This window comes from Dreissena polymorpha, chromosome 2 (genome assembly GCF_020536995.1).
Source record: "Dreissena polymorpha isolate Duluth1 chromosome 2, UMN_Dpol_1.0, whole genome shotgun sequence".
In the NCBI taxonomy this organism is placed as follows: Eukaryota; Metazoa; Mollusca; class Bivalvia; order Myida; family Dreissenidae; genus Dreissena; species Dreissena polymorpha.
Window position 1 is genome coordinate 59,736,492 of NC_068356.1, and position 24,397 is coordinate 59,760,888.

At 37.2% G+C, this 24,397-nt stretch overlaps 1 protein-coding gene across 3 annotated transcripts in view; it reads right to left on the reverse strand.

Moving 5' to 3' along the window:
• Nucleotides 1-2,257: 2,257 nt before the first annotated feature.
• The window catches only part of LOC127867203 (DNA topoisomerase 3-alpha-like), a 45,116-nt gene continuing 22,976 nt past the window's right edge, over nucleotides 2,258-24,397 (reverse strand). For all 3 annotated transcript variants that reach the window (XM_052408247.1, XM_052408248.1, XM_052408249.1), the window contains 16 exons: nucleotides 23,844-23,922; nucleotides 19,611-19,724; nucleotides 17,408-17,477; nucleotides 17,112-17,140; nucleotides 16,474-16,532; nucleotides 15,205-15,274; nucleotides 14,386-14,473; nucleotides 13,579-13,678; nucleotides 12,688-12,758; nucleotides 10,312-10,502; nucleotides 9,328-9,741; nucleotides 8,666-8,768; nucleotides 6,729-6,881; nucleotides 4,348-4,481; nucleotides 2,876-3,010; nucleotides 2,258-2,510 (listed from right to left, as the gene is read on the reverse strand). In XM_052408247.1, coding sequence (XP_052264207.1) covers nucleotides 2,479-2,510; nucleotides 2,876-3,010; nucleotides 4,348-4,481; nucleotides 6,729-6,881; nucleotides 8,666-8,768; nucleotides 9,328-9,741; nucleotides 10,312-10,502; nucleotides 12,688-12,758; nucleotides 13,579-13,678; nucleotides 14,386-14,473; nucleotides 15,205-15,274; nucleotides 16,474-16,532; nucleotides 17,112-17,140; nucleotides 17,408-17,477; nucleotides 19,611-19,724; nucleotides 23,844-23,922 — 1,842 coding nt within the window. In that variant the 3' untranslated portion in view covers nucleotides 2,258-2,478. The remainder of the gene's footprint in view (nucleotides 2,511-2,875; nucleotides 3,011-4,347; nucleotides 4,482-6,728; nucleotides 6,882-8,665; nucleotides 8,769-9,327; nucleotides 9,742-10,311; nucleotides 10,503-12,687; nucleotides 12,759-13,578; nucleotides 13,679-14,385; nucleotides 14,474-15,204; nucleotides 15,275-16,473; nucleotides 16,533-17,111; nucleotides 17,141-17,407; nucleotides 17,478-19,610; nucleotides 19,725-23,843; nucleotides 23,923-24,397) is intronic.

The window sequence follows — 24,397 nt, forward strand, 5'->3', positions numbered from 1 at the left end:
ATTTCACATCACCACCCAAGGTTTTCCCTACATAAAACTGGTGACACTCGAGGTACGGAAAGTTTTGACCCCACAGAAATTATTTTAACAAAGTTTGTAAAAGACCACAGTACGATGTTTCATAACAGATACTGTATTTATACAAGACCTCTAGGCCTTGAGGTTTTTTAGACTTTTTACAATTTCACTTTTATATATAAGGAAAACTAGTAACCTCAAGGGAAAGGCCAATTTAGACCCCAGTGGGATAATTTGAACAAACTTCGAAAAGGGACACTACCATGTTGAATACAAATTACTAGTATTAAAAAATTGGGCCGTTCACTTTCGGAGAAGATTGTTAAATGTTTCAAAGCTTTTTTGACGCCCTGTGACCTTATTAGTAATTTAAATGGAAATATTTGAACAATCCAATAGACCACCAACGGAACTTTACTGTGAATTTTTTATTACATTCAGACAAGCCTTTCTTGAGATGTTTGAAGAAAAAGCTGATGTACACACATAAACACACAGATGGATGACATTTATCTTTGGTATCGAAATAGTTAACCATGATAATGTTGTGCACAAGTGAGTAAAAAGTCACAAAGTAGCAATCTAATTTACACATTTAGCCACAAAATCACAGAAACAAGTCTCTAGAATACCGTATGTCCCTGTCTATTTGAGTCGTGTTCTGAGAAAACTGGGCTTAATGCACGTGCGTAAAGTGTCGTCCAAAATTAGCCTGTGCAGTCCGCACAGGCTAATCAGGGACGACACTTTCCGCTTTTATGGTATTTTTAGTTTCAAAGCAGTCCCTCCTTACCAAAAATAAAGTTTAGGCGGAAAGTGTCGTCCCTGATTAGCCTTTGAGGACTGCACAGGCTAACCTGGGACGACACTACGCACATGCATTAAGCCCAGTTTTCTCAGAACAAGACTCATTTTATTAAAAAGGAGGTCCAATATGGTTCTATTTCACTCATCTGAGTTTAAGGCCCTTATATGCTGTACTTAAGAACAGCATTTCATCAGTTAACAAAATACACAATGAGAATATACTATAAAAATATGAAATACCACTTAAATAATGTTCTAATAGGAAACTGTCCTAAACTCGACATGGGGTCCAAAGGGCTTTATTTCCCCCACATTACATTTATGTCTCAAAACTCCACTTATGTCACAACCAAGCTGTTTATGGCTAAATTTCGCTTGACCTCTAAGTGTCACCTACACCTTTGAGGTAATAGCTGTTTTATGACCTTCGACCTCTTAAAAGGACCTTGATCTTTGAGATAGGGAGATAGCTTCAACGCAACATGACATCTTTTCATGGTGGTAATAAGAGGTTAATAATTTTGAATTGAATGATATTGACAAAGCGACAATCCCAAAAGGCTTTCTCTGGCAGATTTTGATTCAAATGATATCTTGATCCTTGAGAAAGGGAGATGAGTTTTTTATGTCCTATTATGATTTGCATGTGTACCAAGTTATTTAAAAATCCAACACATTTTGGCAAAGTTATTGCTGGGTCAGGAATTTTAAAGCTGTTTTATGACAAATTTTACATTTACGTGTTACCTTGACATTTGAGGTAAGGAGTTGGCTATTGCATGCAACCTCCAATGATGGTTTACATTTGTGCAATTTTTCTTAATTCATCATTAGATAGAAACATTATGACTGAGACAGAACTTTGGGGTCAGACATTGGACACATACAAATGGACAATGTGCTTGCCATGTGCCACTTTTTTCCAAACGGTGCATGAAAAGAGGTGGACAACAGTAGGAGCATTTATGTAGAATTCTTTCAGAATAAGTCCAAAGGTTCCTTGCAAGAACATTTTGACAGTTTGAAAAGTCACAAGGCATAAAGCTCTGTCAGCTAGAAGCCACGTTATTTTTTTATTAAAGCAAATTCAAGTTTTTGTGTTGAGGACAAACCAAAGATAACTTGTCAAACTTTGTATAATGATTCAAAACAATCTTTATAGTGGTTTTCTTACAAAAAAACTTTCTGTTGAGATTTTCAAATAGACATATAAGGAAAACGTTTCATGCCTTTAGAAATGTTTCTAAAGAAAAATTTGTATTTGGCAGAAAATCACTCATGGAACAGTCGTACATAGCTTGATAATGTTCCATCAAGCCATTCCAAATCAGAATAATTCGTAACAGCCTTTGTTGGCCCTGGATAGCCACTGACACTAACAGCTTACCCACCCCCCCCCCCCCCCGCATAAAGCAAGGTACAAACTAGTAAATAGAGCTTAGGATTATTATTTTATCTTTTTGATTGAATCTGCATAAAATGAATCAGAAAGGTTCAATTTGTTGCAAAATCTATAATTGCACTAAATCACTTTCACAACTTTGCAAGGTTCATAATGAACGATCTACTTTCAATGCTAATCTGACAGCTGTCTTCAAGGAATGGTTTCCACAATGTGGCTTTCGGTCATAGTCTTTTTGGTGGCTTCTGCCTTCATTTATGTGGACATGTCCTTTTTGTATGGCCTGAAACACACAACAGAACAACGTATTGAGAACATCAATGGCAATCTTGATAAAACTTAAAGTGAAGTTTAATTAAAGAGACATTTCATACATTTACCATGGTTTATTGGGAAATAAATACTAATTTGAAACTCCAATACAAACAAAAGTTGTTTTTCATTTTAATTCATTAAAAGAAGGTTGTTTTTCCTTTTTTGATTACGCATACCTGTTTTTCAAAAATGACTATTGTTTTTTTTCCTATTTAAACAATAACTAACAAATGGAGGTTAATTTCCATTCAACAATTTATCATTAAGTTGTGGCCAAAAAAGACGTGCATTTTCAGATACACCACAATCACATCAAAGCTGTTTTTCAATCACCTTCTACACCACAGAGCCCACATTTCTTGGGCGCCCGTTTTGCAGGAGCACCACCCTCCGAGGGGGCAGGTCTTTTCTTGGCCTCGCCCATCCCCACTGCTCCTCCTCTGTTGTTAGTGAAACCACGCCCACCGCCTGAAAGAAGATGTATATAGCATGTTGTTTTTTCATTCAAATGCAGGGCCTTTATATGGACCCATTCTTCATGGGAAAAAAGATTTGTGCTATCCAAAACTTCCTAATTGAAGGTAAAAACAAGATGGCCTGAAAAGCCCTAAGTAGCTTATGTCACATACAAAGAAACTGACCTGTTCTCTGTGAAGCCCAAGATATAATTAGAACAAGACTATTGCCAAGCAATAAAAGTCCCCTACCAAAGGGGTACTTGACGTAAGAACAAAATGAAATGAAGTGCATAATCTCCATATTGCCATCTGTCAATATTTCAAGTTTCATGAAAAAATATGAAGAACTTTTAAAGTTATCGCAAGATCCAGAAAAATGTGACAGACTCACGGACACACAGACAACAAGTGATCTGACCAAGATTCTGGAAGATTGAACTATAAATGTGATTTTAACTAAAGCCATATAAGGAAACATGCACCACACTGTGGCGGCCATGCTTTTAAACAGGCCAATACAATTTTCCAACTTATACGGGATATCATTACACAAAAATGCTCTGACTAATTTCAATAAAGACTGGACTATAAATGTGACTTTTAGAGTATTAACAAGGTTTTACTATAGCAATAAAAGCATAAATGCCCCACCGCCTAGTAGCCATGTTTTTCAACAAACCAAAACAATATTCGAACCCATCCAATATATCATTAGAACAAATTTTCTGACCAAGTTTCATGAAGATTGGACAATAAATGTGACTTCTACAGTGCAAACAAGGTTTTACTAAAGCTTTTTTACCAACCGGAACCATTTAACAACTCATCCAAGACATTATTGGGGCACATCTTCTGGCCAAGTTTTATGAAGGTTGGACAAAAAAAAAACCTACAAAGTTTAATTATAGCAAAATAAGAAAAATTGCCCCCCCCCCCTGCCTGGCAGCTATGTTTTTCAATCAAACGAAACCATTTTCGAACATGTACAAGATATAATTGGGACACATGTTCTTACAATAAATGTGGCCTCTGTGAGTGTTAACAAGGTTAATGTTGACAAACACAACGGACAACGCACGACACATGAAGGACAAAAGGCATTCACAAAAGATCTCCCCATGCATACATTGTGCTCTGATTAGCTCCAAAAAGACTTTCATTCTTTTTACAGGATGTGATAACAGATTTACACTCATTTTTTATTCTATACCACATGAAATGATATGTCAGATCCCATATATAGGATTCCTATCGATTTTTTGAGAAACTAATAATATAACCAAGGAAACTATAACCAAGTTTTCAACAAGATCAAATTTTGAAAGAAGAATTTGATTGCCTTATTACCTGAACTATACCCACTGCCTCCCCCACCTCCATCTTCATCCGCCCACTGGAAGAAGCCACATCCCTGTTCCCGGGGGGCTGGGCATCCATAGAATGGCCTCCCTTTGTTAGGACCCTCCTTCTGCACTGTCAAACTGAATAGTAGAATACAAGCATGAAGCTATTGGTTAAGAAATATATGATGAGCCAGGCTCAGGTAAAATGGGGCGTAATGCATGTGCGTGTTGTCCCAGATTAACCTGTGAAGTCGGCATGGCATGGTTTCATCTTTTTGCACGTGCAAATGCCATATACATGTAATTCTAATTTAATTTTAATTTCATCATTCTAGGTGGGTTTCTAAATCATTTAAACTTAACATTAACTCCAAAAGGAACTGTGTTATTGAAAGGCAATGCCCCCTACATGCTTTGAAGCCTCACAGCAGCTATTTTAGAGAGAATAGCTAAATCCAAGGCCCGTTACTTCATCAAAAATGAAACTCGAACTTTATCTGTAAGTCATGTAGGTAGACTCGCACACCAAAATTAAGGTCAGCATCTAAAAGCATTTCACAAAAAATCAAGAAAAGTGTTATTAAAGCAAAAATTTACAAGACTGTAACTTTGTCAAAAATCAATTCACTGGATCCAAACTCAACTCAATCTTGATCTGTAAGTCATGCAGGTTGACATAAATACCAAAAATCAGGTGGATATCTGAAAGCGTATAGAAAAAAGAACTCCAGAAACTGGATTCCGTAAGGAGGGACCGAGTCATGGGCGGATAGTGTGACTGCTATATGCCACCTTACCGGGGAATATAACAATATTACTCATATGAATATTGAGGAGCGCAACCACTTAAACTGCATGTTGCAGGCCGGTCAGCCCTTTAGATGTTTACATTTATGCGTTTTACAATTCACATTGTTAAAATGTTACATTTTACGATTTTAAGAATTTTACTTTTGTAGTGATGTTTTCAATTTGTTAAGGTATACATGTTTGTGTTGATCAATTACATTTACAGGAAATGTTGTATGTGTATTGAATGATTTTCAGTCAAAATTTCTAGAAACATATCTAAAAAATAAGGCAGCCATCTTGATTTGAATACATGTTGCGTTAGAAAAGTCTCCAAGTGTATAATTACATAGTGTGCATTTTTCAACAAGATGTGTTTGTGAAACACAATGTCCCCCTATATGATGTTTGAACTTGAAGGATGACCTTAACCTTGTGAAGGATGACCTTGACCTTTCACCACTCAAAATGTGCAGCTCCATGAGATACACATGCATGCTAAATATCAAGTTGCTATCTTCAATATTGCAAAAGTATTCATAAAACAAGCTTTTTGGGCCACATATATTTGACCTCTGACCTTGAAGGATGACCTTGACCTTTTACCACTCAAAATGTGCAGCTCCATGAGATGCACATGCATGCCAAATATCAAGTTGCTATCTTCAATATTGCAAAAGTATTCATAAAATGAGTGATTTTGGCCACATATATTTGACCTCTGACCTTGATGGATGACCTTGACCTTGACCTTTCACCACTCAAAATGTGCAGCTTCATGAGATACACATGCATGCCAAATATGAAGTTGCTATCTTCAATATAGCAAAAGTTATTGCAAAATGTTAAAGTTGGAGCAAACAGACCAACAGACAAACAGATCAACAGACAGACAGGGCAAAAACAATATGTCCCCCACTACTATAGTGGGGGACATAAAAATGTGTTATTGACATAAACCTCATGTATAGCCTGTAAATATTCAAAACCTGAAGCGCGTTTTCTCATTTAAAAGTGTATCCTTTATTCTAAAGTCAATGAATGTGTTGGTGAATACAGGCCAAGGACTTCTGTTCGCCATCTGTTTAACGCTGTACCACTCAGATACCCTTTTTAACAGGTCTCCGGTCCCTTAGAAAATCAAATTAAATAAAATGCTTTTCTTAAAAGATTCAAATTTGGAAGGCTTCTTTTTCAATCCTTAAATACTGATAAGCAGCGAACAGCATAAAATCTGAACATACTGCGAGTAAATAGCAGGCTGTTCTGGTTTTATGCTGGTTGCAAAAGCCATTTTCACTTAGCTTCTTAGTTGGAAAGGGTTTAAAATGCAATTACACTTAAAATGGGCCTTGTTCTGGGAAAACTGGACTTAATGGATATGCATAAAGAGTCCTTTCAGATAAGCCTGTGCAGTCTGCCTACACTGGATTTTCGCTAAGAAGATGCTTCTTTTACACAAAAATACAATAAAGCTCAAAGTGTCATCCCTAATTAGCCTTTGATAAGCATACGCTTATCTGAGATGGCACTTTACGCACATGCATTAAACCCTGTTTTCTCAGACCGAGGCTCATTCAAAACAATCTATATTACCTTTTAGCAGGCTGTCCACACTTGCACATCACCTCTCCCTCCTGCCCTCCACCCACAGGCCTGGCATTTTGACCCCTGGGATTGTACGACCCCTGTCTGCTGCTTGTGTTCCCTTGGTTACTATGGTTACTGGAATAGCTGGAGCTGCTGGCCCTTAAAAGTACAGGTTTTCAACAAAATGTTAAAAAATGACTTTTTCAAATGAAAATAAAATGTAAATGATGATTGTTTGTGTTTGCAGGTATGAGGTGACCATCATATTATATTAATTTGTTTCGATCATGAGATGGATGAATACAGCAAGAATAATACCAATTTTATCAATGTCACGAATTAAAAAAAACAAGAAATGTGTTTGTCAGAAACACCATGTCCCCTAATGCGCCGCTTTGAAGCTATATATTTGACCTTTGACCTTGAAGGATGACCTTGACCTGTCACCACTCAAAATGTGCAGCTCCATGAGATACGTGTATGCCAAATATCAAGTTGCTATCTTCAATATTGCAAATGTTAAAGTTTGACGCAAACACACAAACAAACCAACAGACAGGACAAAAACAATATGTCCCCCACTATAGTGGTGGGGGAAATAAAAACAAAACAAGAGATGTGTTTGTCAGAAACACAATGCTCCCTACTGCGCCGCTTTGATTTAAATATTTTTGTTTTTTATTATATCCCTTTAAAAAATATTACTTCCCTTGTAAAATGATCTGTACCTGCCAAATGATAAATAGAAATTATCTCCCTTTAAAGCTTGTTACTTGGATTTGTTTTTTTAACCTTGAAGGATGACCTTGACCTTTCACCACTCAAAATGTGCAGCTTCATGAGATACACATACATGCCAAATATCAAGTTAAATATCAAGTTGCTATCTTCAATATTGCAAAAGTTATGACCAATGTTAAAGTTTTCGGACGGACAGACCGACTCACGGACGGACAGTTCAACTACTATATGCCACCCTACCGGGTGCATAAAAATCTGGAAAAATATTACAATAGTGACTATCTATACTCTGATCAAGCAGCAAGCTCCTTACCTACAAAGTCTTTAGTACAGCTCCTTACCTGTTACTAGTCTGGCCCCCTGCTTGTAGTACAGATCCTTACCTGTTACTAGTCTGGCCCCCTGCTTGTAGAACAGCTCCTTACCTGTTACTAGTCTGGCCCCCTGCTTGTAGTACAGCTCATTACCTGTTACTAGCCTGGCCCCCTGCTTGGTCTGGTACAGCTCCTTACCTGTTACTAGTCTGGCCACCTGCTTGTAGTACAGATCCTGACCTGTTACTAGTCTGGCCCCCTGCTTGTAGTACAGCTCCTTACCTGTTACTAGTCTGGCCCCCTGCTTGGTTTGGTACAGCTCCTTACCTGTTACTAGTATGGCCCCCTGCTTTTAGTACAGCTCCTGACCTGTTACTAGTCTGGCCCCCTGCTTGTAGTACAGCTCCTTCCCTGTTACTAGTCTGGCCCCCTGCTTGTAGTACAGCTCATTACCTGTTACTAGCCTGGCCCACTGCTTGGTCTGGTACAGCTCCTTACCTGTTACTAGTCTGGCCCCCTGCTTGTAGTACAGCTCCTTAACTGCTACTAGTCTGACCCTCTGCTTGTAGTGCAGCTCCTTATCTGTTACTAGTCTGGCCCCCTGCTTGATCTGAGCTCTTCCTTACCTGTCACAAGTCTGGCCCCCTGCTTGCAGTACAGCTCCTTACCTGTTACTAGTCTGGCCCCCTGCTTGGTCTGAGCTCCTCCTTACTTTTTACTAGTCTGGCCCCCTGCTTGGTCTGAGCTCCTCCTTACTTTTTACTAGTTAGGCCCCCTGCTTGGTCTGAGCTCCTCCTTACCTGTAACTAGACTGGCCCCCTGCTTGGTCTGGGCTCCTCCTTACCTGTAACTAGTCTGGCCCCCTGCTTGGTCTGAGCTCCTCCTTACCTGTTACTAGTATGGCCCCCTGCTGGGTCTGAGCTCCCTGCCTCATCTGTCCACAGGAAGAAACTGCAGCCTGAACTGCCGCCGCACTTGTAGAACTGGCGACCTGAAATATTTAATACGAGAAGTAAAACATTTACATTACATGACTTTTACATTCAAAATAAATGTAAAAACTTTTCACGTGAATTAAAATAATTGACGAATAACATTAAAAGTTATTTTTGCAGTGATCTACATCAATTTCCAGTAATAGGCATCTGTTAAGCTTCCAAACAATTTAACTTGTATACTAAAAAACAAAACTTACACGCTACGAAACAACAAGACTATTGCCAAACAATATAGTCCCCTACCGGCTCCACCATTGTCAGAACTTTCACCATTGTTTTAATTTTTGTTGTTGCCATAGCAACCAGAATTTTTGACGTAGGAAAAAATGAAATGACATGCATAATGTCCATATTGCCATCTATTTATGTTTCAAGTTTCATGAAAAAATATTAAGAACTTTTAAAGTTATCGCAGGATGCAGAAAAGTGTGACTGACTGAATGACAGACGTACAGACAGAGCGCAAACCATAAGTCCCCTCCGGTAAAACCGGTAGGGGACAACAAGCTCCCAAAATGTGACATTCCTATTTGTTAACATGAAAGCAATTACCTTTATTTGGACCCTCTTTTTTCACTGTAAGCTGAATTGCATCAATCCCACAATTGCAAACCACAGAATTTGCAGAATCGTTATTCCCATCATTCCTTGCATTTCCTGACACTGTTGCCAACGGCAACCTTGCACTTCCTGTCCGAGAATTCTGGGTACCACCTATATTTTTCTTGTTTGTCAATCTCACAGACTGATTTATTAATCCATTGGCATTTTCCAAGTCAAAGCTATCATTGAAAGCACTTTCGTCGTTCCATGAATTATTTGCTGTGAAACTATTACCACTCCTTGGATTGTTTGGAAAAACATGGTTTGATTGCACCGAACTTTGAGTAGAAAAGTTTCTGGAATTTGTGGAGTTAAAAGTGGAACCGATCCCCGAGTCATTTCTAGACTGAGTGACACCAGTACCTAAAATGTATATGCAATAAATAAGACAATTATTTTTTTGGATAGTGTTAGTGATACCACAAATTTCACAAAATTATGTTGCCCATAAACTTTAGCACCATGATGATCCAATTAAAGTTTTTGAAGTTAAAGAGAGAAAAAAGATTCATTTGAACATTTTCTTAAAATTCAAAAGCCAGAATGTATGAGTGCTTAAAGCCATCTTGAGTCCCAAAAAACTTATCACCAAGTTTGATATGATCCAATTTGAACTGTTTAAGATAACAAGCAGACATTCTTCTCCAGGATGCTGCCTGCAGCCTACTGCCTGCTGTAGTTATTTAGTCACATCTATAATGCTATACTTTCGTTACAAGTAGCCAAAATAGCCCATGGTTACTAAAATCTTGAATAGGCTACTCAATTCTCTAATTGGCTACTAAGAATAATAGTATTTTAAATAAAGCCAATTTTCATACTTTCTGAGCTAACCTTCTTACAAACAAGCAATTTGGCTTCTGCTTCTAATACAGATTTCTTAGCGCCAATGTTAAAATATAAAAGGCTAAAAACCAAACTTGGTACACATACTTCTCTGAGATGGCATCTGTTGAGTGCCATTGTTTGGTCGCTGGGAGCCAGGCCTAGAGTTTCCTTGCTGGGTACCAGATGTATTCCCGCCACTTCTGCCTACCCCACCCCCACCAGTGCCCCTGGTTGGGGGTTTGATCCCCACATCCGTCACCATGGTGTCATCACATCCAGCTATGCATCCTGTGTACCTAGATAAAATAGCAGCAGATGTGAGATTGTTTAGCCCTGCTCTTTTGCTCAAAGTGTCTTCTAAGTTGTTATGGTTTTTTGTCTAAAGGTAGTATCTTGTAAATACAGTTTAGGCAGAAATATCGTCCCTTACAAGCCTGTGAAGGCAGAAAGTATCGTCCCTTGCAATTTTCTCAGAGCATGGCTCATTCCCATGATTTTTTTTCTTATTAATTAGTGAGGTACAACATTCAGATCATCAATGTAAAGGGAGAGAACTACCTTACTTCTTTGATTAGAGCTTAATGCACATGAATATGTGTTAATTATCCCCCTTTTTCCAGTAATGATACAGATTTATAGCACATATATTTTACTAGACAAAAACATGATACATTGTCTAATTAACATGTAACATTGCAGAGTAGTGTCTAACCGAACCAGGAATCAAATTTCACACTAACAATAGTAGAGATTTTTTTTGATACGTAAGCCCTGCTCATAACGAATTGACATGTTAATTACTGCACTTAAGCTACTATTCCATCTGTCCACATCCGTATCCGCATCCGTATCCGCAAAATCATAATACGGACGCTAAATTCCATTTATCCGCATACTTCAAACATATCTTTCTTTTTGGGAAAAACTTCTGAACTGAAAACATGTATGCAGAAGAAGAGTTTTCCCATTTTTTGTTAATCGGTGCTGCTGTTGCTCACGCGAAGACATGTAAACGTAAACGAAAGCACAGGTGGTGGGCACGTGCAATAGTAAGAAATCGCCAAACATTTGGAACTTACAACCATTTAGTTAAAGAACTTGAACTTGCTGATGAGGAGTTTAAAAGTTACTTTAGACTAAACAAACAACAATTTGGATACGTTCTCTCTCTAGTTGAAGAGTTTATTTCAAAGAAATCGGTTACAAAACTGACCATTGGAGCCAAACAACGCCTAGCTATTTGCTTGCGGTAACTATAAATATTTTGTTTGCTTCAATAATTTGAATTTTATATACCTTTATTCAACTTTAATGTACTTACATATTGGCAACGTAAACTTAATCAACAATCATAAGCATAAAACAATATCAAATGATGCATATAATGTATTTAGAAAAATGTTCTCGAAAAGACCTGTGTTTCACTGTACTTGAGACATTAAACGAACAAGGAAAATATGTCACTTTAATTTGTCACAAAATTGTGGACAATCGCTCGTTTTACTGTAAGGTTTCCATAGCAGCGCTCAAAATGTTAAGTCCTGTTTGTTGTCGGCCGGTCTGATTGTGCTGTGCCTGTGCCACAGGGTAGGCCACATAACTAGCTGTGGACATATGCTGGAAACCATGCTCTTGGTTAACAGATGACAATTACGATTGTTGTAATCTATGCTCAGGCACGAGCTGGCTGTACTTGTTTAGACCTGTAGGATATGTAGGCGGTGACAAATAGCGTTCGACTCCGCGTTATACAAGTCCATAGAAGTCTGTAACTGGAGCCATGATTGCCTTTCTTTGGACAACAGTTTGGCACGAATTGAACACTTATCATTATATGGATAAAGCTGAAAATTATAATTGAGATAATTGTTATGAAGGACAAGCGTGTATTTAAGTAGATATAAGGTACAAATCATCATTCTAACTGTAAAAGAATACAAATGGTAAATACCTGAAACATCTTCTTCTAGCGCCTTTGCTATACTTTTCCAAACATTTGAGGTAAAATCTGAGTCACGATATGAAGAACTGCGTTGATTGTATAATTCCGGGTAATTTTTCACCAATTCGATAAGTTGTTTGGTTGATTTTTGAGATGACAGCTTTCCCCTCATTGTGCTAAATGCCGTGCTTATCTCGTCCGCATCCGCATTAGAATGCTCACTTGAGCGTTCTTTTTCGGATGCAGATACGGATGAATGGAATAAGTGCAGTGCATTTCAACTGGTTCTATTTTTTTGCAAATGCGGATATGCGGATACGGACAGATGGAACAGCAGCCTTACTCTAGTGGGACTACTGCTGGGTTACAAAGTCACGTATTTAATAATGGGGCTACTATATATTACAAAGTGACGTATTCAGTACCGTTAAATACTCTAGTGGGGATACTATATATTACAAATTGACTTATCCAGTGCTTTACTTACTCTAGTGGAGCTACTATATATTACAAATTGACGTATTCAGTACAGTACTCACTCTAGAGGGACCACTGGTGGTACAGAGCCTCTCTTGAACTTGAAAGTCACCAGGTTCGTACCTGGACCACACTGCAAATAGCAACAAATCAGCCCCGATCTGGGATTATGTGGTTAAATGCATGAGTAACATGGAAAACACTTTCTGCTTTCATGGAAATGTTTGTTTAAAGGAAGTCTTTTTTAATCAAAATTTCTGTTTAGACAGAAAGTATTGTCTCTGATAAGACTTTGCAAATTTCACAGGCTATTCTGAGATGACACTTTATGAAAGTGCATTAAGCTCCATTTTCCCAGAGCAAAGGTCGTATAAATATCTTCATCACATTAACCTGACAGTAGTTAGCAGAATGCAACACACCATCATACAGAGTGTACTTGTAGGCCACGAAAGCAGTTTGAATGTATAATAATGGAGAAATATACATCACTGAATTCACATAGTATTATTAGGAATTTGCATGATGGTCAAATTATGTGACCTTGGACTGGCAATCCAATGTTTGCAAGTTCTCTCAAAGGCTTTTTTACAATAACTTTTAAGGCCATTCTTCCTGTACCTATATGATCAGACAGGTGAAAGTAAATGGTATTAATATGTGCATTTAATACTTATAATTGAGTGAACCCAGAGAAAGTATAAGTAAGCTGATCGATCGCCATTGTTAGACTGAAATTCATGTACTGTTAAAGCTGTGAACAATATAACTGAGCCTCCCTTTGGGAAAACAGGCTGAACTGCAACTGGGTAGTTTGCCAGATTAGCCTGCGCAGTCCACACAGTCCTGATTAGCCTGAGCAGACTGTGTGGTTATCTGACAGCACACTTTAAGCACATCAATTAAGCCCAGTTTTCCCGACATGAGACTCAAATCAACAAACAAGCTACTACCCTTGGACAGACATCAGATGTGACAGAGGCTTCCAGTACACCACCAGGGAGCCACACAGCATTCTTGCATTCTGGGTATCCCATACAGCCGATGTAGTACCTAACATAACAATCACGGTTCTCATCATACTAGTAAGACACGCTCTGGTGTGAATATGGGGCTTAATGCATGTGCATATTGTTGTTCCAGATTAGCCTGTGCAGTTCGCACAGGCCGATCAGGGAGAACACTTTTCTCTTTTTTGGAATATTTTGTAAAGAAAGTCACTTCTAGACCAAAATCCAGTCTAGGTAGAAAGTTAACACATATGCATTAAGCCCTGTTTTCCCAAAGTGAGGTTGTACGAGTTATTGGTAACCATGGGGTAAACTGAATAAAGATATGGGAATTTGTCATACAAAAAGAATACCAAAAAGAGGATTAGGATTTTTTGTCAACAAAGCAGAGACAACTAAGTCAAGATATTGGATTGGGTCAGCAAAAAAAACACACATCCATGTATTAAAGTTTTCTGAATTTGTCAACTAAAGGGAGAGAAATATATCAGAATATTAGAATTTGTCAACAAATGGAGAAAACTCAGTCAGGATATATGATTCTGTCAACAAAAAATAGAAACCTAGATATTGTGATTTGTAACAAAATGGAGACAACTTAATATGGATTTGGAAATTCAACAAATTGTGGACAAAAAAAGATATAGAAATTTGTATGGGAGACAAATAATAACAAATAAAGACATAAGCATGGAGTCAACTTATAAAGGATATGGGACTTTGTAACAAACAGTTAAGCAGCATACATACCCATTGCCATCTTTCTTGGACCTCAGTAACATATCAGATCCACAGTTGGGGCATTTCATCACCGGACTAGAGGAGGATGTATTCAGAACTGAAACAAACACGAAGTAGCACATTATCAGGGTTCTAATTATTGACCAATTATCAACATCATGCAATCAAATTGTTTTCCTGTATGCTGTTTTATTAGAAAATCAAAATTGTGGTCTGTAATGCGGTCACATTTAGGCCCCTTGTACTCTGGCCAAATCAGTAAGATTCAGGTTACATCCAACATAATGGCAACATGCAAGCAATGCACCACAGTTTGTTAAAATAATGTAATGTCAACACCACAGGGCTGATTTGCACATATCTTTTAATGGCAAGAAGAGCTAACAACCAATTACATTTGGAGATGTCATTTATGTAAATGAAAACTTCTTATCTATGTGTTCATTGTTAACAAACAGGTATATGTAAGGTTAACATGCTGTTACCTAAATTGGCTGTTAAAGTTCAACCAAGACGAAAGAAAATTGAGCCAGTCCTAGGAAAAAGGGGTTTAATACATGTGCGTAATGATTATGTCATGCCAGATTAGTCTGTGCAGTTCACATGGACTAATCAAGAAAAACACTGTCCAATTCTATAATATTTTTTTCCTTTAACGTAAGTCTCTTCTAACAAAAACTGCATTTTAAAGTGAAAAGTGTTGTCCTTGATTAGCCTGGGCAGACTGCACAGGCTAATCTTGGTCAACACTTTACTCAGATGCGTTAAGCCTTATTTTCCAAGAGCTAGACTCATTTTTAATGCGGTATAGGATAAATGTTGACTCACCACTGTCAGCAGGGGCAGGTTGGGCCTCTTCTCCAAGGAAATGGGCCAGCGACTCATCTATCTTCTCTGCCTGCAAAGGGAGGAATATTTGAGCCCTGTTCTGGGAAAGCTTGGCTTAATGTTTATGCTTTAAGAGTCATTCCAGATCAAGGACTGCACTCTCCCCTTATATAGAATTTCTTGCTTAACGCAAGTCTATTCTAAACAGAAATCAAGTCTAAGCTGAAAGTGTCATTCCTGGTTAGACTGTGCAGACTGTAAGGTCTTATCTTGGATTACACATTATGCACATGCATAAAGCTGAGCTTTCCTAAAAGGAGGCTCATTTGTGTAGTTTAACACCTGCATTTTTCAAATTTATATATTCCAACATATATAATATGTTGCAGACATTTTCCAGTTCCAAATATATACTTAAACAATTAATTATGTGTTAAGTAAGATTCTGGGTGATAAAAATTTACATGGCAAGTGTTGGTGCTTGCCCGCCCATTTTAACAAGCCAAACTGGTTCATGCAGGACTTTTTTGCAATTCGCCAAATAAACCAATATCTATTCTAATTGACACACTTGGCTGAAGGAATATCTATTTAGCAAAACCATTAACTTCACAAAAACCCATTAAATAGCCAAATCAACAAGTTTTTCTGCACAAGGTAAATTAGACAAAATAGTTTATTCAACCAAGAGACTTTCTGAAAGGGCCTTTACAAATTATTTTCAGTGTACATTATGCTCAGGTCAAAGTCAAGATAGGTGATATGGTTAGATAATGAATAGTCAAACATAGTAGCTAGGTGTAAACCAGTGATTATTTCCTTCTTTATAAAGTACCGGAAAACTGCACTTTCCTAACTAGGAAAAATCTACTAATTTCCTGATTGCTCTTTAAAAAAATCCAAATTAAAGGTAGCTGAAAAAAAACTTTATTTTTTTTATAAATAAATACAACATTTAGTTAGTTTCTTTATGCAGCTTGAACCTAAGTGAATGTCATAATAATTTATTGACAACTTGAAAACATTTAATTATCAATTTTAAAGTACTTGGGAGCAAAAACTCCTAAACACCAATTTCACAATATAAAGACTTCACACAGCCAATTTTCCCATTTCAGGGTTTGAACCACTGCGCTTTTAAGGAAAGCCAGCAGACATTCTAATGAAACAACCCCCGTGAAATGCTTGAACTCATTAAGACGTAGGTGTAAATAAATGCAAAAATAAGCCTCCACAGAGTATCTGGCAGACCTATTGCCGGTAACTGACCTGTCTACAGGCCTCTATAAACACCTCCTTGTACTTCTGCACTTGGGCTTGAAGAACTTCTGTAATAATAGAAAAAGTCCATGAAATGTAGGTGTTTTATAGCAAAATTTCTCAGATACCTGTTGAACATAAAAGCTTCCCCCATTGCCAATTATATTTAAATTAGTAACTACTACTTCGTCAATTCAAAACATGACAACAGCACAAGTTTAGCCATTTCACTATTTAATACCAAAAAACAACTGCATTCTTTGTGTTTTTTCTTAGAATGCAACTATTAGTGGTAAATCCCATATCAGATTTCACTGATACATAGCAATGTAAAGGAGGCCAATGAAATATTCATTATTTCCACAGATTTGTTTTTAAGACTATTGGGCAAAATCAATCTACCTCCTTTGTAGCCAAAGACTCGGTAAATCAACAATTTTACATTCTCCACTTGTTGTATGGATTTAAGGGTTTAAAGCTATGGATTTAAATCAATCTTACAAAAGATGGAATAAATCCACAGACTCACAGACCAGAAAGCACACATGTAAATATAGACACAATGGCAAGACACTTATTGTTGCAGCTTTTAATAAAAAAAAAAATAAGATTACTATTCATAACGTTTTAGCATTTCAAAAACATACCTTGCTTTTGCTTTCGTCCTTCACATATTCTGAAATTTGTAATGTATACATCTAAATATATATCCTCTTCAGAAAAGAACACCGGTAAGACTTTATATAATAATAGAATCGTTGATCCCGTTGGGAAATTTTATGTGCATGATTATGTATCTAAACAACGAAGTTAAATGTAAAGTACATGAACAAAGTTAATTCTAAATATTTTATTTGGTGTTCAATTTGTTATTCTGTTAAAACATTAGATGAAAAAATCGTTGTCATCACACATGATGAAGGCCTCCTTCTTTTCATCTCACCTTTTCAAGTCAGCCTCCAGTTCAGCTCTCAAATGTGGCTTGGACATCTCATAGCCCATGGCATCATAACCTACATAATAAAGGACAACACACTGTTTAAGACCTGTTCATAAGCATGTTGCTGTTTGAATTGAAGAAATTATTCAGTCACATAAGGTACAGGCTGCTGCTGTGCTGCTAAAAGGGGCAAGCCAAAAAGCAAGACAAGTCTAGCAAAATGTTCTAAAAATTCACTTAATCCAAGGTATTTAAAAAATAACACCTGAAAGCATTTTATACATAGTCTTTTCATTAGCATTCAAATGTTTACAAATATATTTCTAAAACTGCAATATTAAAATCCAAACTATAATTTCATGATAAACAAGATATGTGTTCGTCAGAAACACAATGCCCCCTACTGCGCCGCTATGAAATGAAATTTCTATTTATCATTTGGCAGGTATAGAAATCATCTCCCTTTAAAGGTTATTACTTCCCTTGGATTTTGTCCAATCCAACCGGGGGTGGGGGGGGGGGGTTTGTAGACAGTCAAAAATGACCAAGTCAGACATCACTGACAACCAAGGCCTGTGGTTTATCAAAGAGATCATAGCCAGAGTTCATCATGTATCTATGGACATAAGTCCACAGGTGTATAATGAACCCTACTATTCACAAATTAGTACAAAGAAATGATAATTATATAATTTAAAAAACCTTTGACAAATCAATCATTTGAGTTATAAATAATCAAAGTAAAAAATCTGTACAGTAACTGTGAAAAGAACTTAAATTCTTGTTAAGGAAATATATAATATGAGATTTAAAATTATATAAATTAGTTCCCCTGAAAATAATTGTCTCTAACAAATCTCTAATTTTAGTAGCAAAAAATTAAAAGCCACTATCTATTTTTAGTAGCAAATAATTAAAAGCCACTACCGTGACTGTAGATTCACCACTCAAAATGTGTAGCTCCATGAGATACACATGCATGCCAAATATCAAGTTGCTAAGTTCAATATTTAATAATTATCTCCCTTTAAAGCTTATTATTTCCCTTGGATTTGTATTTTTGACCTTAGACATTGACGGCTGACCTTGACCTTTTACCACGATGTGTTTGTCAGAAACAAAATGCCACTTACTGCGCCGCTTTGATTTATTTAACAAGAATATATAATTTGGCAGGTCAGATAATTATGTCCATTTAAAGGTTATTACCTCCCTTCGATTTGTTTTTTCGACCCCGTGACCTAGTTTTTGACCCGGCATGACCCATATTCGAACTTGACCTAGATATTGTTTAGATACAACTTCTGACCAAGTTTGGTAAAGATCGGATGAAAACTATTTGAATTAGAGAGCGGAAACAAAAAGTGTGACAGACAAACAGACTTACAGACGGACAGTGCGAGAACTATATACCCCCTTTTCTTCGAAAGGGGGCATAAACAAGGAACAACTGCAAGATTGAGTGTTGTAATGTGTTCTGTCTTAACCATTAAAACTTTGTCAAAACATAACACTTTGATAGACGGCACACATATCATCTGTTTTTCTGCAAATGTGCTTTACACATTGTAAATAAAATCAATATTCTGGCAGCCTACTTCTTCGATGAGTGCATTATTTTACCCGTTTGAATTCGAGTACTTACTAGACATAAAAACCTAACATTTGGCTAACCTACAAAAGAAGGCTGCAAATTGACATCAGTGCAGTAGTTTACAGAATTTTTTGTCACAGACTGTATTCATATTATAACACAAATTACAAAATATGTTCCACATTTATGTATGTACCAGTCCAGGATGGAAGCTGACAGACTGTGCAGGCCAATCTCAACAAGGCTCATATAAAATGCACTAACCTTCCACCAGCCCCATTCCCAGCTGTCCTGGTACAAATCTTCCATCTGGTCTCACACCCACGTAGTTACGGGTCTTGACTTACCTACCACCAGCCCCATTCCCAGCTGTCCTGGTACAAATCTTCCATATGGTCTCACACCCACGTAGTTACGGGTCTTGACTTACCTTCCACCAGCCCCATTCCCAGCTGTCCTGGTACAAATCTTCCATCTGGTCTCACACCCACGTAGTTACGGGTCTTGATGGTCTCACTTACCTTCCACCAGCCCCATTCCCAGCTGTCCTGGTACAAATCTTCCATCAGGTCTCACACCCACATAGTTACGGGTCTTGATGGTCTCACTTACCTTCCACCAGCCCCATTCCCAGCTGTCCTGGTACAAATCTTCCATCAGGTCTCACACCCACGTAGTTACGGGTCTTGATGGTCTCAATATGCTCAGCATGGGTCGCATCAGTGCCTGCAGAAAACAAGGCTCTTCTAACAAAGTTTCAGGATGATCGTACAATAAATATGGCTTCTAGAGTGTTAACAAGGTTTAACTATAACTATATAAGGAAAAATGCCACGCCCCCTTGGCAGCCATGTTTTACCACCAACCGGAATCATTTTTGAACTCATCCAAGATATCATTGGGACAAATCATCTGACCAAGTTTCATGATAATGGGACAATAAATGTGGCCTCTAGAGTGTTAACAAGGTTTTACTAAAGCGTGATATATAGCCACATAAGGAAAAATGCCCCGCCCCCTGGTGGCCATGTTTTTTAAGCAACCAAAACCATTTTCGAACTCATCCAAGATATCATAAGGACAAATCTTCTGAACAAGTTTCATGAAGATCGGAAAATGAATGTGGCCTCTAGAGTGTTAACAAGGTTTTACTATAGCCATATAAGGAAAATGCCCCGCCCCCTGGCAGCCATGTTATTCAACAAACCAGCATCATTTTTTAACTCGTCCAAGATATTATTAGGGTGAATCTTCTGATCAAGTTTCATGAAGATCTGACAATAAATGTGGCCTCTAGAGTGTCAACAAGATTTTACTATAGCTATATATAGCCATATAAGGAAAAATGCCCCGCCCCTTGGCAGCCATGTTTTTCAAGCAAACGTAACCGTTTCAAGTTCATCCAAGATATCATTGAGACCAATCTTCTGACCAAATTTCATGAAGATTGGACAATAAATGAGGCCTCGAGTGTCTACAAGGTTTTGCTATAGCCATATATGGCCATATAAGGAAAAATGCCCTGCCCCTTGGCAGCCATGTTTTTCAAGCAAACGTAACCATTTTAGAACTCATCCAAGATATCATTGAGACCAATCTTCAGACCAAATTTCATGAAGATTGGACAATAAATGTGGCCTCTAGAGTGTTAACAAGGTTTTACTATAGCCATATAAGGAAAACTGCCGGCCATGTTTTTTCATATCTGGACCATTTTCGAACTCGTCTGAGATATCAATGAAACCAATGTTTTGACCAAGTTTCATGATGATTGGGCAAAAACATTGTGACATCTAGAGTGTTCACAAGGTTTCTCTATATCCATATAAGGAATACTGCCCCGCCCCCTGGCGGCCATGTTTTTCAACGGCCCGGAACCATTTTTGAACTCATTTAGAAAAACATTTTGACAAAGTTACATGAATATTGGGCATCAAATGTGACTTCTACAGTGTTCACAAGGTTTTTCTTTTTTTTGACCTAGTGACCTAGTTTTCGACCCAGCATGACCCAGTTTCGATGTCAGTCGAGGCATCAATGGGACAAATGTTCTGACCAAATTTCATGAAGATCAGACAAAAAATGTGGCCTCTAGAGTGTTCACAAGGCAAAATGTTGACGACGGACGACGCACGACGGACAAAAAGCGATAAAAGCTCACCATGGGCACGTTGTGCTCAGGTGAGCTAATACAAACAAACGAATGCATTAATTTTTTTGTAAGTTAAATTGGATATTTTTCCTTTTACATTAGTATTTCAGTCACAGCGTGCCAGTCTGGTGACCAGCATTCTACCAAATGAGATAGCTAGCATTTAATCGTGTAATAATATTTAGTACTGATACATGAAGCAACAAGCAAATTCGTTGAATTGATATCCCCCGCCAATATGCTTCTGGACACGCATACCAAGTTTCAATGAAATCCGCCAAAGCACTTCCAAGATATGGCTCTGGACACACAAAAAGCATTTTTTCAAGATACAAAAGGCCATAACTCTGTTATTATTCGATTGTGTACAATGCCATTTGGAGTGCATCATCCTATTTTATCCCATAGCTAAATGATTTTATACAACAAATACGACTCATAAAGAAAAGATAAGGTTTTCTCCACGGTTATTTTAAGATAAGGTTTATTCCAAAGTTATTTTTAGAACATAGGGACTACTTTTTTGTCCTTTCACCCCTGATTGCGTCATTCAGGTCATTGGGTACGCAGTCGTTGGACGAGTTAACAAGTGTGTGTGTTTGCGATGGATTATTAAAAGGATAAAACACGGCTGAGCCGTGCCGAGCAGTGATAATCGGCCCGCAGGAAGCATAAAGGCCCAAGGGCTTTAGCGACCTGGGGCAGATTATCACTGCCCGGCCCAGAAAGGCTTACAAGGCTTGGCAAGCCTCGCCATGTAAACCTTTCTTCACTTGTGGGATAAATTTAAGTACACAATCACACTAACATAGTATTCTCTATATCCATATATAGACCAGTTCATTGTTATTGTTTTGATTCCTGATTTTCGCGCATGCGCAATGCACTGGTAGTCAAAAGCATTGCTTACAGCTAACGCAAAGCATATGGATAACGAGACTTGTTTAGTCAATAAATCGAAAAGAAACTAAAAAAACAACACCTAAATAATATTTAAAAAATATAATATTAAGTGCCAAAAGAATGCATTAACACATTTATTTGCATTTTAAAAGAACGCGTCATTAGCATCAAAGTAATTAAGATTGTCTGAAGACTGAACGACAGACAATTCGACACAACAAGAGCTCTATGCATTAGCCGTATAATTATTTGCAGAAAAGCTTCAATAAAAATAATGATACATCTAATTATAAAATTATAATTATCAATTGCATGCGTAAACTAGAGTAATAAAAAATTATTACAGTAGTGATAGCTAGAATGTGTCAGTGTTTCATTGAAAATAAACATACTACAAAGCCCTATTAAAAGCGAATTTCATGACGGTATTTACATGTAATTTTAATTTGGATGGGTGTTGTTCAGAGAATGACTTGAGGAATATTAACATTCAACTGAAAAACACAACCTCACATGATGCAAATTGAACTGTGTATTCATGTATTTTGTAAACTCGTTACTAGTGATCGAGTATGAGTGACAACTATCTAACATTTAACACACACACACAAACACACACACACAACATAATATATATACATATATAATATATACATATTGTTTCATTATTATTTACCCCTATTGATGTCAAACGTAATTTCTTGTTTTTATGATGTATTTCGTGCATTGCCGTAACATTACATCTTCATACGGAATGACGTATTTATAATTAACCGATACCCGCTAAATACGTTAAATATTTTTTATTTACATTTTATAATTCATAAATACTTTATTTTTTTTATAAATAAAACGGGCTTGTATCTTTACCGTGTTTAATTTCCGATAATCTATAGACTTCAAATTTGTACAATATGTCACATATCTAATTTAAGCAACTGTTAAGTATGTCGGCGGTAAATTTATTAAACCAAATGCCTAGTTACTTAATACTACCAGAATGAAGACATGGTGGCATCATCAAATGCGTTTAATGACCAGACTGTCATCTGCCACCTAGTGTGATTTATGACACCATGTTGTTAGTTAGGTGTGGACAATATCTGATCAAAACGAGATAATCGGATTAGGCAGAACAAAGGGGCAATTAAACACCGGAATACAAAGGCTTAAACGATTTTAAGATTGATGCAAACAATCAAATGAAAACTATTGCATTTAATTTAATTAAATGTTTATTTAATGTGTCAACATGTTAGTTTTCCCGGACCAGGGTAAAGGTCCCTGCCCAGACAAATACCATTATGGTTAATTTGTAAATGTTTTTTATTTGGAATTGATCTATTTATTCATTGTGTTCAATCTTATTTGTTTCAGTAACGTAGAACAACTTGTTGGCATGTTGAAAAATAAAATCTAAATATAATCGTTTAAATTTAACCGATCACGCTCGATTTCTCCCCATTGATTGTATCTTTCTTTTGACTACCAATATAGCCCGGATGTAAACACGCAGGTGCGCGTGACGTCACGCGTGAACTGGTCTATATACTCATACCAAGTTTCAATGAAATCCGCCAAAGCACTTACAAGATATTGTTCCGGACGGACGGACAGAAAGATGGACAGACAACGCCAAAACAATATCCCTCCGCCTATGGCGGGGGGATAATAACAGACAAGTGCATAAGCATAAACAGACAAGGAAATCAAACAAATAAATAATTAAGTATAAACACCATAGAAAGCAACTCAACTTGGTGTCTCACATGCAGTTATAGTATACCCACCTATGCCATGCTTGTCCATGAGGGCAATCAAGTCAGCCTCATTCAGGAGTGGTGGGGGGGCAGTCTCTCCACACTTCATCTGAGATACAGGCAGAACACATAACACGTTTGTAATATATATTTACGATCGTATGAGTAATATCCATTATTTTTATTTTTTTTTAGACATAATTATGGCAAAATATGTTCTTTAACAACATTAAATTAGGTAAATGTATACATTAGTACTAGAACTTAACATAAATATTGTTTAAAAGTCAACTGTTGTCAGAAATTCCTACAACTTTATTTCTCACTTTTCAAATAATATGATTTGACAAGAACAAATACTCTCTTTGAAATGTCTGTATATTACTGCCTTTATTTCTTTATTCTTGATAAGTCTGTTAAAGGATAAGGTGACAGTAATAGTTCTGCAGCAATGTTGCTAAGCATTTGTTTGTTTGTTAGTCTATTTTCGGGGGGTTTTTGCATTTTGTAACAGAATAGCAGTCATATTAGGGCAGTCAGTTAACAAATGCACACGTTTCCTGGGCTAGCTGGGATATCTTTGT